The 15,993-nt window shown below is 50.6% G+C and overlaps 1 protein-coding gene across 5 annotated transcripts in view; it reads left to right on the top strand.

Annotated features, from left to right (window-relative positions):
* Window positions 1-15,410, top strand: part of LOC110385420 (dynein axonemal heavy chain 1) — a 56,666-nt gene extending 41,256 nt beyond the window's left edge. For 2 of the 5 annotated variants that reach the window (XM_038015384.2, XM_038015383.2), the window contains 24 exons: window positions 525-628; window positions 899-975; window positions 1,232-1,299; window positions 1,583-1,712; window positions 1,843-1,986; window positions 2,421-2,587; window positions 2,876-3,098; window positions 3,170-3,365; window positions 3,778-3,971; window positions 6,155-6,312; window positions 6,817-6,916; window positions 7,609-7,753; window positions 8,548-8,681; window positions 8,776-8,917; window positions 9,443-9,567; window positions 10,402-10,566; window positions 10,965-11,117; window positions 11,705-11,840; window positions 12,559-12,691; window positions 13,038-13,133; window positions 13,597-13,727; window positions 14,325-14,506; window positions 14,972-15,101; window positions 15,169-15,410. In XM_038015384.2, coding sequence (XP_037871312.1) covers window positions 525-628; window positions 899-975; window positions 1,232-1,299; window positions 1,583-1,712; window positions 1,843-1,986; window positions 2,421-2,587; window positions 2,876-3,098; window positions 3,170-3,365; window positions 3,778-3,971; window positions 6,155-6,312; window positions 6,817-6,916; window positions 7,609-7,753; window positions 8,548-8,681; window positions 8,776-8,917; window positions 9,443-9,567; window positions 10,402-10,566; window positions 10,965-11,117; window positions 11,705-11,840; window positions 12,559-12,691; window positions 13,038-13,133; window positions 13,597-13,727; window positions 14,325-14,506; window positions 14,972-15,101; window positions 15,169-15,383 — 3,448 coding nt within the window. In that variant the 3' untranslated portion in view covers window positions 15,384-15,410. Of the gene's footprint in view, window positions 1-524; window positions 629-898; window positions 976-1,231; window positions 1,300-1,582; window positions 1,713-1,842; window positions 1,987-2,420; window positions 2,588-2,841; window positions 3,099-3,169; window positions 3,366-3,777; window positions 3,972-6,154; window positions 6,313-6,816; window positions 6,924-7,608; window positions 7,754-8,547; window positions 8,682-8,775; window positions 8,918-9,442; window positions 9,568-10,401; window positions 10,567-10,964; window positions 11,118-11,704; window positions 11,841-12,558; window positions 12,692-13,037; window positions 13,134-13,596; window positions 13,728-14,324; window positions 14,507-14,971; window positions 15,102-15,168 lie in introns of those variants that run through there. The other 3 variants (XM_038015385.2, XM_038015387.2, XM_038015386.2) reach the window with 3 other exon arrangements.
* Window positions 15,411-15,993: the final 583 nt, after the last annotated feature.

Genomic DNA, 15,993 nt, shown 5'->3' with positions numbered 1-15,993 from the left:
CCTAATATGAAGTGAAATGAAATGAAGTTGATTAATTTGAAACATTAATCAATTGGCATAAAATTAAGTGTAATGAGGTGAGATGATATGGGATGAGATATAATCTCATTCAGTTGTTTTTTTTTTCTTTTTTCTTTATTGCTTAGATGGGTGGACGAGCTCACAGCCCACCTGGTGTTAAGTGGTTACTGGAGCCCATAGACATCGACAACGTAAATGCCGCCATCCACCTTGAGATATGAGTTCTAAGGTCTCAGTATAGTTACAACGGCTGCCTCATCCTTCAAACTGAAACGCATTACTGCTTCACGGCAGATATAGGCAGGGTAATGGTACCTACCCGTGCGGACTCACAAGAAGTCCTACCGTTACTCCTATTATCCTATTTACTGAGACTTCTTCAGTGGACTTTTTGGAGGATCCCGAGGAGTTACGTCCAGCGACTTAATTATAGTCGAATTTCGAGTACTGCGGGACCACTAGTTATTGTAAAGGCGTCTGTTCACTGAACATGTGTTTTGCAGATTGTTAAACGGCCTGTCCAGCGAGCGAGTGCGCTGGACCCGCACCATCAAGGAGCTGGACGTGGCCATCGTGAACCTCATCGGGGACATCCTGCTCAGCGCCTGTGAGGAACTCCCCTACTGATATTAGTCAAGTTACCGAGAATATCAGCACTGAATATTCTTGTCGAATGTTATGAACTGCGCCTCCGGGTGGTGTTTGTGGTTACTAGTGGTGACGTCCCACGACGCACGCGTCCGGGGGAGGGGCACGCGGGCGGGGCGGATGTCACGTGTTCCTATATGATATACCTCGTGCAACTCCTACAGCTGACAAAAATTGGCATCTGTCCAATAAATACCGTGAACATTAATACATAGGATAAGTGCACCAGGTGCCGTGGCGTACATCACACCCTTCACTGAGGAGTTTCGGAAGGACCTGCTGCTGAAGTGGACCCAGCACATGGCGGTGAGCTCACTTATAATTAACCGCTACTATATAACTTATTTTCTTTTACCAAACCCGTGGTCATCCGTCCTCGAACTAAGGTTTTCTGTACTTTGGGAAATAGAGGCCTATTTACATATGTAGCTTTAAACGTAAATATAAATAGATATTAAACACATAGACAAGCAAATAAAATCGTTTATCACACGAATGTTTGTCCGATGTGTGGTATCCATCGAGTCAGTCTGACTTACATAAATCTTCAATTGATGTTTAGGAAGTGTCCCTGCCCCACACCCCCGGAGCCACGCCCCTCTCCATCCTGGGGGACCCGGTGCAGATCAGGTTAGCGCCGGCGGTCGCCGTGCTGGTAGCACATAGAGAAGTAGAGTGATGACTTACAGTAATGTATGAGGACCTGAAGCAGTTAGCTTAGTGAACGGTTCCCTCGGGGCCCAGCGTCTGTGGAGCCATGTCTGTGCTGGAGGACCTACTTTTGCACTTCCCGGGATTCCCGCAGCTACGAATTTGTGAGGAACTAAACACTTTATTCAAGTTCACGAACCGCTTCCGCGCTGACGTCGGGTGGGTGAGGTAGTGATGGACACAAGCGCGCGTGTGTCGGCAGGACGTGGCAGATGTACGGGCTGCCGCGGGACCCGCTGTCGGTGGAGTCCGCCGTGCTGATGGCGGCGTCGCGGCGCTGGCCCCTCGTCATCGACCCCCAGACGCAGGCCAACAACTGGATCCGAGCCATGGTACACACACGCTCCCGACTACATATACAACAAACAACTAGATATTGTATTATCTTTTGGTATTCAATTTTTGATCATTTTGAGTTACATTAAATTTAACAATCTTGGTATAGATTCATTTTGAATTTAGGGAAAAATCGAAGGTCTGATAGTGTGCAAGCCGAACGACGCGGACCTGCTGCGCAGCTTCGAGTCCGCGCTGCGCTTCGGGAAGCCGCTGCTGCTGGAGAACGTGGGCCAGGAGCTGGACCCCGCGCTCGATCCCGTCCTCAAGGTCCTTACCGGCTGTCTGAAGGCTACCGGAATATTACTGTTACTGGTGGTTATTACTGGTTGTAGGACCTCTTTTGAGTCCGCACGAGTCCACCACCCCGCCTATTTCTGGCGTGAAGCAGTAATTCGTTTCGGTTTGAAGGGTGGAGTAGCCGTTGTAACTATACTGAGACCTTGGAACTTATATCTCAAGATGGGTGGCGGTTTACGCTGTAGATGTCTTTGGGTTCCAGTAACCATTTAACACCAGGTGGGCTGTGAGCTCGCCCATCCATCTAAGCAATAAAAAATTTATAAATAAAATGTGACATTTCATAACCAATACTAGCACAGTACAGAGTGTGCAGCGGAGACTAAAGCCTTGATGGTCGAGGGCGCGCATCCTGCTTGCCGGGCTGTGGACCCTCATCTAACTAATGCGACCTCCCCACACAGCGTCAGTACTTCCGGCAAGCTGGGCAACTGGTGCTGAAGCTGGGCGAGTCGCTGATACCGTACGCGGCTGGCTTCCGCCTGTACATGACTACGAAGCTGCCTAACCCTGTGTACTCCCCGGACACGTCGGTCAAGGTGCAGGTCGTGAACTTCGCCCTGGTGCCCAGGTGAGGGGGTCTGTCTAAGCACTCTGGGTAGATCTAACATTGAGTAAGTTTCGGTAGGCAGCGACTTGGCTCTGCTCTTGACATTGATGAAATCCATCGGCGACGGTAACCACTCATCATCAGGTGGGCCATATGCTCGCCCGCCTACAAGGACAATAAAAAAAAGTCTGCTGTTGGTGTATTTGTAACGGCATAGACACGGCTCCCTGAGCTGGACACGTGGACACGTGTGCCGCATGTGTTGCCGCCAACAGACAGCAGCAGTCCATGCACGGCGTGCCCTCGCAGTGGGCTGTCGGAGCAGCTGCTGTCGGTGGTGGTGGCGCAGGAGCGGCCGGCGCTGGAGGAGACCCGCGGCGCGCTGGTGGTGTCGCGCGCGCAGCTGTTCGCGCAGCTGGCCACTATGGGCGCGCGCGTGCTGCACGGGCTGGCCTCCTGCCAGGCGCCCGTCGACGACCTGCAGCTCATCCTCACGCTCGAGGCCATCAAGATCAAGACGGCGGAGATCCTGGTGAGTCCGAACTGTCCTGGTGAGTAGTCGTGCCTACAACTGTCCCGTGTACATGGCTGGCCCCGGCGCAGACGAAGGTGTCGGACATGGAGCGCACCACAGCGGAGGTGGACGCCACGCGCGGCGAGTACACCGGCGTGGCGGCGCGCGGACAGATCCTGTTCTTCTGCGTGGCCGCGCTGGCCGCCGTGGACCCCATGTACCAGTACTCGCTCGACTGGTTCACCGGACTCTTCCTCAAGTCCATGGCGGAGACCGAGCCGAGCGGTGAGTCGATGCAGCCTACATTTTATCCTTGAAAAGAAGTTTGACAGTTATTCAAGATTGGACTCTACCAATGGACCAATTACAATTTAAATACCTAATTATAAATTCCCAACTAGATCTGTGTTTTTTTTTAACCTAAGCTGAGAGCCTTGAGAGGCTATATCAGCGTAACCTTAACTAGTAGGTGAGCTCACGGGGCTCAAATCTGACGACGTTGCTAACATGAACCCTAGCAAGAGTCGTGCTTCGCAGAATCTACGACCGGTTCGGAAACGCGACCTACTGAGAAGATCCGGCGAAAAACTCAGTGGGCTATATCTGAGGGTATAGATCTGTATAGACCGATAGTTGGTCGTTATCATAGTTAGCCCCGACACCGCCGATAACCAGTTCCTCACCCGCCCCTCGGCAGAAGACATCCTGGAGCGCGTGGAGACGATCATCGAGCACTTCACGTTCTCGCTGTACCTGAACGTGTGCCGCAGCCTGTTCGAGCGACACAAGCTGCTGTTCGCCTTCCTGCTCACCGCCAGGATCCTGCTCGACGCAGGCGTCATCAGGACCCACGAATACAACTTCTTGATTAATGGTGCTTCATCCCAAGAAGTAAGTTGTGTGCGAGCTGTTTGTTTGGGGAGAGGTTTTTTTTTTTTTTTTTTTTTTTTTTTTTATTGCCCTTGTAGGCAGACGAGCATACGGCCCACCTGATGGTGAGTGGTTACCGTCGCCCATGGACTTCAGCAATGCCAGGGGCAGAGCCAAGCCGCTGCCTACCGCTTAATACTCTCCACAAGCCTCGTTTGAAGAAGGACATGTCATAGCGCTCAGGAAACACCGTGGAGGGGAGCTCATTCCATAGCCGGATGGTACGTGGCAAAAAAGATCTCTGGAAACGCACTGTGGATGACCGCAGTGGCTCCAGGTAGTATGGATGAACTCTACTCCGGTGGCGGGCGGTGCGATGGTAAAAACGAGATGCCGGTATCATCTCGAACAATTCCTCAGAGCACTCCCCATGGAACATACGGTACAAAATACAGAGGGAACCGAAGTCCCTCCGCAGACCCAGAGGCTCCAAACGATCCGTGAGAATGGGATTATCGACAATCCGAACGGCCCTCCTCTGTATGGAGTCAAATGGAAGAAGCTGGTATTTGGGAGCCCCGGCCCAGAGATGGGAGCAGTACTCCACGCGAGGCCGGACTTGTGCTTTATAAAGCAAAAGCCTTTGTCCAGGCGTGAAGTACCGCTTCGCTCTGTTGAGGACTCCCAGCATTTTGGACGCCAACTTGGCTTTGCCTTCCAAATGACTCCGAAACTGGACATCGCTCGAAATGTCGACCCCAAGTATCCCAATACTCTCGGAAGGTTGCAGGGATACTCCTTGGAATTGCGGCGCCATGACAAAGGGGTCCTTCTTCGCAGTGAACGCGCAAACTTGTGTCTTTATCGGGTTGAATTGAACCAAGTTCAATTCACCCCATTCGGAGACTCGCCCCAGAGAGTTCTCCACTTCAGACACAAGTTTTGATCGTCTCTCTTGCACCGCGCTCCGAGAGAGACTCTGATGGCCGATATATCGCGCATCCCCCGTGCTGTCATCCGCATAGCAATGCATGCCATCAATAGACAGCATGTCATTGATATACAGGATGAAAAGCGTGGGGGAGAGCACCGAACCTTGTGGAACGCCAGCGTTAATGGTCATGGTATCAGAGCAGTCACCGTCTACAACGACCGTGATGCTCCGCCCATCCAAAAAGCTAGCGATCCACTTGCAGAGTCCCTCGGGGATTCCGTAAGATGGTAGCTTCGATAGAAGTGCCCTATGCCAGACCCTGTCGAAGGCCTTCGCGATATCAAGGCTCACAGCAAGAGCCTCGCCCTTGCTCTCCAAGGCTTCAGCCCACCTGTGAGTAAGGTATACAAGAAGATCGCCAGCTGAGCGACCGTGACGGAAACCGTACTGTCGGTCACTGATCAGCTGGCGATCCTCAAGATACTTCAGGAGTTGTGTATTTATTATTCGCTCCATCACCTTGGAAAGCAAGGAAGTTATCGCGATAGGCCTATAGCTCGACGGGTCCGACCGGTCACCCTTCTTGGGGATAGGGTGGACGTGGGCGGTCTTCCATGAAGACGGAACCCTGTTAGCGCAATAAGAGAGGCGATACAAACGCGTTAGCGCAGGTGTCAGCTCAGGGGCGCACGTTTTCAGAACCACTGCGGGGATGCCGTCTGGCCCACTCGACTTATGGACGTCCAGGAGTCGGAGCTCCCGCCTAACTGCACACTGTGTGAAGCAGATATCCGGCAGGGAGCTATCACACCGGGGGATGTTCGGTGGTGTGGCACCCCCGTCGTCCACAGTCGAGTTCGAGGCGAAGAGTTTGACCAGAAGGTCAGCCTTCTCTTTCGCGCTGTGGGCCAGAGTGTCATCGGACTTGCGCAGTGGTGGAAGTATATCCTCAGGTCTAGATCTTTGTTTCTTGTGACTGTATCCTATAATAATGACACAGATAGAATTCTAATAGAGGATCGCACTGCCATTCCCGAATTCTTACAGGACTTGACGTAAGCCAACCGTTGTTTCCCTGGTCTAATTACTTCAATACCTAGTAGACGCCTTCACGGCGAAATCTTGCTCTTTGGTTAGTGTACGAATCTGGTTCAATAAGCAGTCGTAATGCACTTCTATTAAGATTTATAATGAACATACTATAATATTCAACATTAATTTCCGTCACGCCAAAGTATCCTAATGTAAATGAACATATCCTCTGCGTTAGGATATAGAAAACCCTGATCCGAAGTGGATATCGCCTCGCATGTGGTCGGAGTTCCAGCAGCTGGCGACGATAAGCACCATGAAGCCCTTCGTCACGGAACTTTTCCCCGAAAATTTAAAGTTCTTCAGAACCTTTTACGAATCATACAACCCTCACAAGTGAGTGCTCTAGCAAGGGCTTAATGAAGTTCGCTGCTCGAGGTCTGTTCTAAGGGTTCGCTGCCGCGTCCACACCCTCAGGGATACCTGGCCGCCCGTCTGTTCTGCGGCAGGTCTGATGCCGACGCTCAAGCAGACAGGGCAGGCCCAACCATTTCCATCAACGAATTGTACCAACCGTTGCAAAAGCGGAAGTATACACAAATCCAAATCATTGAAATCACATTTGACCCGCCTCGAGACGTAAGGGCTGGGTATCAGCTGTATTCCATAACGACACTCCGACACTTGACATCGAGACGCATACCTGCCTCGCGGCGTACCCAAGCGAAGGACCCCCTATTGTGATAGGTGATATCAGCTTAGTGAAGATTTGTAGTCATTCTGTCACCCCAGCAACGGGTTGAGCCACTGCCCAGATTATTGTACTAATGAGCTCAGAATTTTGCAGAATTATGTTTCGGCTCTTGTCTCGCCAAACCTGAACTTTAAGTTTGTTTTTAGGCTTCCGTACCCGAAGGCACTGGACTCACAGCTGGACGCCTTCCAGAAGATCCTTGTGTTGAAGTGTATCCGGCCCGACAAAATGATCCCGGGTCTGCAGGTAGCTCGTTGCGGATGCACAAGTAGTAACGTGGTAGCGTGGGATATCACGTCGCAGCGGCTGCGGGCAGGGCATCCGATGTGCAATGAAGAGGGGCCTCGGTCGAATGAAGAATGAGGAGATTCGTTGGAGAACCATGCTCTCTGACATAGCTCAAAACATCACGAAGTTGTTGACTTCGAAGCCGCAGCGTGGAGAGGGACTTCCTACAAAAAGGACCAACGCCCTCTTTTTTTTTGTTTTTATTTTTCCTACCTAGCTGAGAGCCTTGAGAGGCTATTTCAGTGTAACCTTAAGTAGTAGGTGAGCTCAAACCTGATCCGACGCCCCCATGAACGTCGCAGGAGTATGCGGGGTGCCTTGAGAAAGTGTATGTCCAGCAGTGGACTTATGTAGGTTGATGTTGGCTTAATCACATCCGATTATTGTTTGAAAGTAACTAGAATTTACAAGCCGATCAATGTCTTCAGGTGATGAGAACATCATGTAGTTTATGGTCAATGCAATGGTCAGTGACATGTCACACGCAAGTACTAGGTGTTCATGAGGGGGCCGCGTGGACACCTGTCAGTACTCAGCACTAGTCACAGTACTGGAGTCCATCCTAAGTAACACCAGTGCGTAGTGGGGTGGCCGGGGGGTTGGGGGGCGGTGCTGGTGCAAGTTGAGCGGCAGCGTGTCGGATGGTGCAGGAATACGTGTCGGCGGCCCGGGGGGCGCGGTACGTGGAGGCGCGGGGCGGGGGAGGGCGCGCCGGGCTGGCCGCGCTGCTGGCCGACTCCTCCCCGCGCGCCCCCCTCGTGCTGGTGCTGTCCTCGGGCACTGACCCGGCCGCCGGTACGCTTTGGCTCCTGCGTGAACTGCAGCAAGCCGCCGCCGACTTTAAACACTAATTACTAAATTAAAAAATAATTCCAAATAAAATGATGTAGTTATTAAATAAATAAAAAATCCTTTAATAGCTAACCGGAAAATATTAAGATAACAGTTTATTACCGTGGGTATCCTGGTCGGGATGTAGTGACGGTAGAAATTATTGTTGCTTTGTCCTTGACTCGTAGGCAATGCTTCAAGTTAACCAGACGTGAAGTTGGGTTGACATGTCGCGTTGACAGGTTCCGTTACATGGATGTACATAGAGGTGAGTAAAGTGAGTGCAAGCGTGGAGAAACAGTTCGTCTTCTCAACTTGTGGCTAATTGTCTTAGTCTCTGGATAAGTCGTAGTAGAGACAAGACTAAGATGTTTAAACGATTGAAACACCCGTACGAGTAATAACAAAAGCTGTAAGTGTGCTTTGAAAAAATAATAATCTTTCACGGGACGTTGCGGTAGCTCTAATAGTTCCCACTCGACTCAAAACTTCTAAAGATTGACTAGACGTCATTTTTGTATGTGTTTTATAGTTTGTTTTCTTACTTGTGGCAAGACCTCTTGTGAGTCCGCGCGGGTGGGTACCACCAGCCTGCGTATTTCTGCCGTGAAGCAGTAATGCGTTGCGACCTTAGAACTCATGTCTTAAGTTGAGTGGCCGCATTTACGTTGTAAATGACTATGGGCTCCCGTAACCACTCAACACCAGATAGACCGTGAACTCATTCGTCCAACTAAATAATAATAAAAAATATTTAGATTTGATGCAGTTCGCTGACAAGATGAAGATGGGCAAACGGTTCGAGAGCATCTCCCTGGGCCAGGGTCAGGGCCCCATCGCGGAAAACATGATCAGACTGGGCTGCGACTTTGGCAACTGGGTCTTCCTGCAGGTCGGCTCTCAATGTACCACATTTAGTCGGTCCTCATGCTCTCGATAGTTTTGTGGCTAAAACTGGAGCCATCGCACCGCACTTTGGTCCTCAGAACTGTCACCTGTCGCCCTCGTGGATGCCAGCGCTGGAGCTCCTGGTGGAACAACTCCAGGCTGAGAATGTGCACAAAGACTTCCGCCTGTGGCTCACCTCCACACCCTCGCCGCATTTCCCGGTATCGTTATTGCAGAATGGTAAGTCGAAGATGTATTGACGTAAGATAAGCAAGATTGATAGTGACATTTGGATTTGTTATAATTTATTAGTGTTATGTTTCGATTGGAATTTGTAGGTAGCGGCTCGGCTCTGCCCCTGGCATTGCTGAAGTCCATAGGCGACGGTAACCTCTCACCATCAGGAGGTCGTATGCTCGTCTGTTTACATAGGCAATAAAAAAAAATTTGGAGTCGAATTCTGTGGTCCAACCAAATTTGTAGTTCGGATAAGAACTACGCGAGCTGCGACAATATTACCCGAGTCGAACCGGCGCTGCGAACTCGACGTGACTTAAGGAGGGGCACGTGACGGAGTGTCCCGACGTCACGGCCCCCAGTACACCGCCGTCACGCGCGAGATCCGAGACCGAAGTCTCCATCGTGTCCAAGTAACGACACCGCCGCTTTACAATTAATGCCGGAGTCTGGACCACTATGTCCACCCCGCGCTCCAGCCCACCTCAGCGATCCTTACCCATTAATGTTCCTGATTGCACTGACCAGGATACAAGATGACGATAGAACCTCCGCGGGGGGTGAAAGCGAACCTGCTGAAGGCTTACACGAACCAGATCCCGGACTTCGCAGACTTCTTTGAGTCGGATGAACCTAAAGTTCCCCAATTTAAGGTTTACTAAGTTTCCGGAGCTTGTGTGGTCTGACCGGAGCTAGCTAGTGTAGGGTGGGGGGCCGGCAGCTACTGAGGTCCTGGCAGGACAAGTTTGTTTAAGATCCTTCATCATTAGAGGAGAAGCATTCAATTTTAGACTTTGAGTTGATTGTTAAACTTATTGAGTTTTTATTCAGCTTAGATATTTATTTTGCTACTTTTTATATATTCTTTTATTGCTTCAATGGGTGACGAGCTCACAGCCCACCTGGTGTTAAGTGGTTACCGGAGCCCATAGACATCTACAACATAAATGCCGTCACCCATCTTGAGATATGAGTTCTGAGGTTTCAGTATAGTTACAACGGCTGCCCCACCCTTCAAACCGAAACGCATTACTGCTTGGTGGTACCTATCCGCGCGGACTCACAAGAGGTCTTACCACCAGTAATTACGCAAATTATAATATTTTGTGTTTGTTTGTTCATTAGAAAAATCGCTACCCGCTTGCTATCCAACACTGTTGCATCGCTTGATGCGAGTGCACCCGGCGTCTGATCCTTTAGGCCATAACGACTTCAGAAACAAAAACTAAAGTTTCTCTTAACGAGCCACTAAACATAAGTAAAAAAAACAAAGGAAATCTCTTAACGAATCAACGAAAACCTGGTACTTCTTAATTGTCTTTGTCTATTTATTTATTTATATAAATGTATGAGAGTAGGATGAAAAATGATGTACTTCAAAATACCGTTGAAATGCAGATAAGTTTCAGACCACCTGGTTATAAGTCGTTCCCAGCCCTGGCACCACAGTGGTGGTCCGGCGGCGCTGACCCGGGGCCGGTGCGCAGTGGCTGGTGTTCTCGCTGAGCGTGTTCCACGGCGTGGTGCTGGAGAGGCGCAAGTTCGGGCCGCTGGGCTTCAACGTGCCCTACGAGTTCACAGACGGGGACCTCCGCATCTGCCTCTCGCAGCTCAGCATCTTCCTGCGGGAATACTCTGAGATACCGCTCAACGTACGTGCCGTCCGTAACACATACCTGTGCATTGTAATATAGAGCTGAATCTGATAGTACCAGGTTTTACCCGGTGTTGAGTTAGGGGACAATCTTGTCTCTGCAGTCACTACTACCTCTGCACCATGAGCTCGCCGACGTACCTTGAGGAGGTCACGTAACAACTACATACGCCACTGTAGTCGTCGCACGGGGGGCACAGATGCTGAAGTACACGACGGGGACAGAGATGCTGTCGTACACGGCGGGGGCTCACAGATGCTGATGTGCACGAGGGGGACACAGATGCTATCGTTCACGGTGGGGGCTCATAGATGCTGACGTACACGACGGTGACACAGGTGCTGTCGTATACGGCGGAGACTCACAGATGCTGACGTACACGACGGGGCCCACAGATGCTGACGTACACGGCGGGCCACATCAACTACGGAGGCCGCGTCACGGACGACTGGGACCGGCGCTGCCTGCTCACGCTGCTGGCCGACTACTACTCGCCCGCCGTGCTCTCCGACAGATACATCTTCGACGAATCCGGGGCCTACAAGCAGGTCACACGCCGCACTGTAGTCTTTGTGGGTCTCCACCGGTAGGCGAAGGCCCGCGTATCACTTCTGTAAACACGTTCAACTTAATTGTTATTTGATATCCGACCTGAGGTCTTTAATGTCACACATGTTTTTAATGTTATACATTTTCAGGAACTCTATACAAAGCAATGGCCCTGTGAGCTTAGCACGCGGTCCGTAAATGACCAGCCATTGGCTTTTTGAGGACAATTTTAAGGAATCTGTTGTTCTAGTTCTCAGTGCGTGACTTTTTTTTAAGATTCATTATGATTTTCCTGTACTGTTTATACAGACGCGTTTGCTGTAGCGAACATACCGACGCACAAGATATAATCCTTGAAAATAATAATTCAGTAGGCCCCAAAAGCCGATCCTAACGAAAAGTCGGATGATCTGTTGTTGTAAATCTTCTGTAGACATTGCGATGTTTGAACTGGTAGGATAGGTTTGATTCTAATGCTATAGAGGCTTCACGCTCAAGGGCACCCGTAGCCGCTCGGTGGCTGGAGGTAGATCGTTGAGCCGAGCGTGACCTTCGCTGCTGACAGTGTCTGCTCTGACCTGTCCAGTTGCCGTCGTCAGCTACAATAGAAGACTACATGAACTACATAAAGACCCTCCCCCTGAACGACGACCCGTCGCTGTTCGGTCTGCACCCCAACGCCAACATTAGCTACGCCATGTCCGAGACCAACGCTTGTCTCGGTGAGCCCCGCTGTGGAACTTTTAATATGAAATCTAATGTATTATTTAATGAATAGTCTGTCGGCAACCACTTGGACAATGCGGTAAGTTTGGCACGCGGCTTACTTTACAATGATGTAGCTTATCGGCAAACCGGCATCAAGCTGACACGAAACTTTGTCATTTTTTGCAATGTCAGGTTTGTGACCTCTATGAAACTATGACGTCCTAGCCGCTGAAAGAAGACAAAAAGACATGTGGTTCTGTAAATAATCTTAGATTGCTTTCTGCCTCGAACGGCCCGGACCAGCAGCCGGCTGCTCGACGTCACGGAGCACACACTCGAACCGCGCATCTTTTTTTTCCTACCTAAGCTGATAGCCTTGAGAGATCATTTCAGCGTAACCTTAACAAGTAGGTGAGCTCACGGAGCTCAAACCTGACGTCGTTGCTACTGCTAACCCTAGCAAGAGGAGTGCTTCGCTGAATCTAACACCGGATTGGAAACGCAACCCACTGAGAAGATCCGGCGAGAAACTCAGGGGGCTGTGTTTGTGGGTTAAACCGTGCGTCTGTTCGAGAGCTCTTGCAGTCAGACCGACGCACTTTAAGTTTTTTGATCAACAAAATATTACACACGTATAACATCAGGTGTCGTAATTAGCATTTAATTTAACGTAAATAGTATTACTCGGTATTCGGGCAGTAAAGTGATGGTTAGTAAATGTGGTCGCTTCAGGTAACCTCCGCAGCCTGCAGGCGCGCGGGGTGAGCGAGGCGGGCGCGGGCTCGGAGCGGGGCCCGGAGCGCGCGGCGCGGGACGTGCTGGCCGCGCTGCCGCCGCCGCTGGACCTGCCGCGCATACACGCCGCGTCAGTACACACACCCCTCGCGACGCTACACTTGGCCACAGAAACCTCCCCTAAACTACGCCATGTACTGTGTTGTTGACGGCCGCTGACACAATGTCATTAAATTACCCTTTAAAACTTTGACATCACTAATAATTTTAACTCTACGCATTATAACACCATCTCGCGGGACAACTGAGGGCCGAGTCGCGACGCTCACGGGCGATACGCCTCTGTCCACGGTCTAATTTGTGGTCCGCCGTGATTGTCTCATACGTTGCCATGTGCGATATGGAGACACGATCTGTGCCCCTCACGTGGGACCCCACGTCCCCGAGAGGTTTGCGAAGTATCTTGTCGACAACAGGTACCCGGTAATGTACAAGGAGTCCCTGAACACGGTGCTGATCCAGGAGGCCACCAGGTACAACAGGCTCCTCAAAGTCATCGACGACTCTCTCACGTGAGTGCACTGCCTACTTTGGCTTTTCGTGAAACACTAACAATAAGTTTATGTAAAAATGTATAAAAACCTTATCCAATAACACATGCACATAAAATGTAATATATTAAGATATTAACATTACATTGAAACCAATTTGAAGTATTATCTACAATCTCCCCCTTTTTTCCTACCTGAGCTGATGGCCTTGAGAGGCCATTTCAGAGTAACTCTAACAAGTAGATGAGCTCACGGGGTTCAAACCTGACGACGTTGCTGAGCACAACAGTGCTTCGCCGAATCTACCACCGGATCGGAAGCGCGATCCACTGAGAAGATCCGGCGAGAAACTCAGTGGGCTGTGTCTGAAGATTAATTTACTTGTCGAGCCCTTCGTCGCAAGTGACGGGTTCGACGAAGACGATGGCTGGAGGTCTCTGTTTATCCAATAACGAATATGCGAGTCCCGCCCCCCCTCGCGCAGGGAGGTGTGCCGCGCGCTGCAGGGGCTGGCGGCCATGTCCCGCGGCGCCGAGGAGGCGGCCGACGCCCTGGCGCGCGCGCTGGTGCCGCCGCGGTGGACGCGCGCCGCCTACCCCTCGCTCAAGCCGCTCGGTTAGTAGACCGCCGCGCCCCCGGAGTGGGGGACCGGACGTCCTCCTGACTAGACCATAATCACCTTGAGTTTGTAGTTAGATATTTGTATTTTAGTTGCGCCGTCGGTCTCCCGTGTGGCCTAATGGATAAGGCATCGGCCTCCTAAGCTGGGGACTGTGGGTTCCAGTCCCACCAGGAGTATTCAAAACGCGCTTTTTTATTAATAATTTAAGATAAATAATCTTCACATTTAAATTTCTGTCAAAATAATATTGTTTCCGCTTAAATTCCTATGAGTGATCTCAGTAAGGGAGCAGGTGGGCCGTCGGCCGGGGTCACCCCCATGACGTCACAGCCCGCGATACTCCACCGCTAAGAGGGTGCAAACAGAACTAATATAGTAATATAATATATAAAAGTATATATAAAAGTAATAATACTAATATATAATACATATCAATGACAAACGACGCCGCGACGGCCCGAGCGTTGTGGTTGGGTGTTATATAAATTCAACGTGTGTAGTGTGTAGTGTGTACATAACTATCATTAGCGTGATTGAAGTTTTTCTCAGATACAAATGTGGTAGTGTGTGGTGGGTGCGCGTGTCCGCAGGCGCGTGGGTGCGGGACCTGGCGCAGCGCGTGGAGTTCCTGCGCTCGTGGGCGGAGCTGGGCATCCCCACCGTGTTCTGGATCTCGGGGCTGTTCTTCCCGCAGGCCTTCCTCACGGGCGCGCTGCAGAACTACGCCAGGAAGCACGTCGTCGCCATCGACACGCTCTCCTACGGCTTCGAGGTGACTTACTGCACCGTTGCGAGACATTAGCGTGATCACCGCACGCCGCAGACGTTGCTAGTGCCAGAGAAAACATCCCTTTTTTTTATTGCTTAGATGGGTGGGCAAGCTCACAGCCCACCCGGTGTTAAGTGGTTACTGGAGCCCATAGACATCTACGACACAAATGCGCCACCCACCTTGAGATATAAGTTCTAAGGTCTCAGTATAGTTACAACGGCTGCCCCACCCTTCAAACCGAAACGCATCAGTACTTCACGGCAGAAATAGGCAGGGCAGTGGTACCTACCCCTGCGGACTCACAAGAGGTCCAACCACCAGTAAATTTCTATAATAACATCGAAGGGAGTCAGTTATAAATTGTCAAGAGTGTTCACGTATTTACTAATGAGCATTGCCCGTGGGCTCAGGGGAGGTCAAGTTGATACATATAATTTGAGTTTTGTTTACTGGTACTGTGGGCAGCCCCTGGCCGCCGCGCCGCCGAAGAGGCCGGACGACGGCTGCTGCATCCGGGGACTGTTCCTGGAGGGCGCTCGCTGGAACATGGGGGACATGAGCCTGGACGAGAGCCGGCCCAAGGAGCTGTACACAGGTAGGTGGGGGGGAGGGGGGGGGCTACAGCGCCGGGCGGGCCGCCGCTGTAGCCCCGCGCTCCGCAGACATGGCGCCGCTGTACCTGCGGCCGGAGCAGCACCGGCGGGCGGCGCAGGGCTCCGCGGACTGCCCCGTGTACAAGACGCTGCTGCGCGCCGGCACGCTGTCCACCACGGGCCACTCCACCAACTACGTGCTGACCGTGGAGCTGCCCACCAAGAAGCCGCCGGCGCACTGGGTCAAGCGCGGGGTCGCCTTGTTCTGCGCCCTCGACTACTGACAATAAATATATCGCGTTCGACGATTACGATTGGTTTTATTTAAAAGAAAATATTTTAATATATTAACTACCAGCTGACCCGGCAAACTTCGTAGTGCCTCAATCGATAAATAAAAGACCTAAACGTTTGTATAAAATAAACTTAAAACAAACAAAAGGAATCCGTCCGACATCAAAGGAAAAACAAAATTGTTATTTTTATTTATTTCCGAGCATTTTCATATTTATCTACCATTTAAACCTTCTCTGGATTCCCACAAATAATTCAAGACCAAAATTAGCCAAATCGGTCCAGCCGTTCTCGAGTTTTAGCGAGACTAACGAACAGCAATTCATTTTTATATATTATATTGATAGATTAAAGATTCTTTTTCCCTACAATTTTTTTTTTTTATAATCAGCTAGCAGGTTGCTTGAAATGGTTTTTCAATCAAAGAAAATAAATAAATGGTTGATGGTCACGTCTTGTTTACTACACGTACACTTGTACACAGCTGTTGTACTGTAAAAACTGATACCATACTAATTATTCATGTCTCAGGGTGGGTGGCGGCATTTACGTTGTAGGTGTCTATACGCTCCAGTAACCACTTAACACCTAGCAGGCCGA

The sequence above is a fragment of the Bombyx mori genome, chromosome 14 (assembly GCF_030269925.1).
Source record: "Bombyx mori chromosome 14, ASM3026992v2".
Taxonomy (NCBI): Eukaryota; Metazoa; Arthropoda; class Insecta; order Lepidoptera; family Bombycidae; genus Bombyx; species Bombyx mori.
This window is presented reverse-complemented; position numbering and strand designations above follow the sequence as displayed.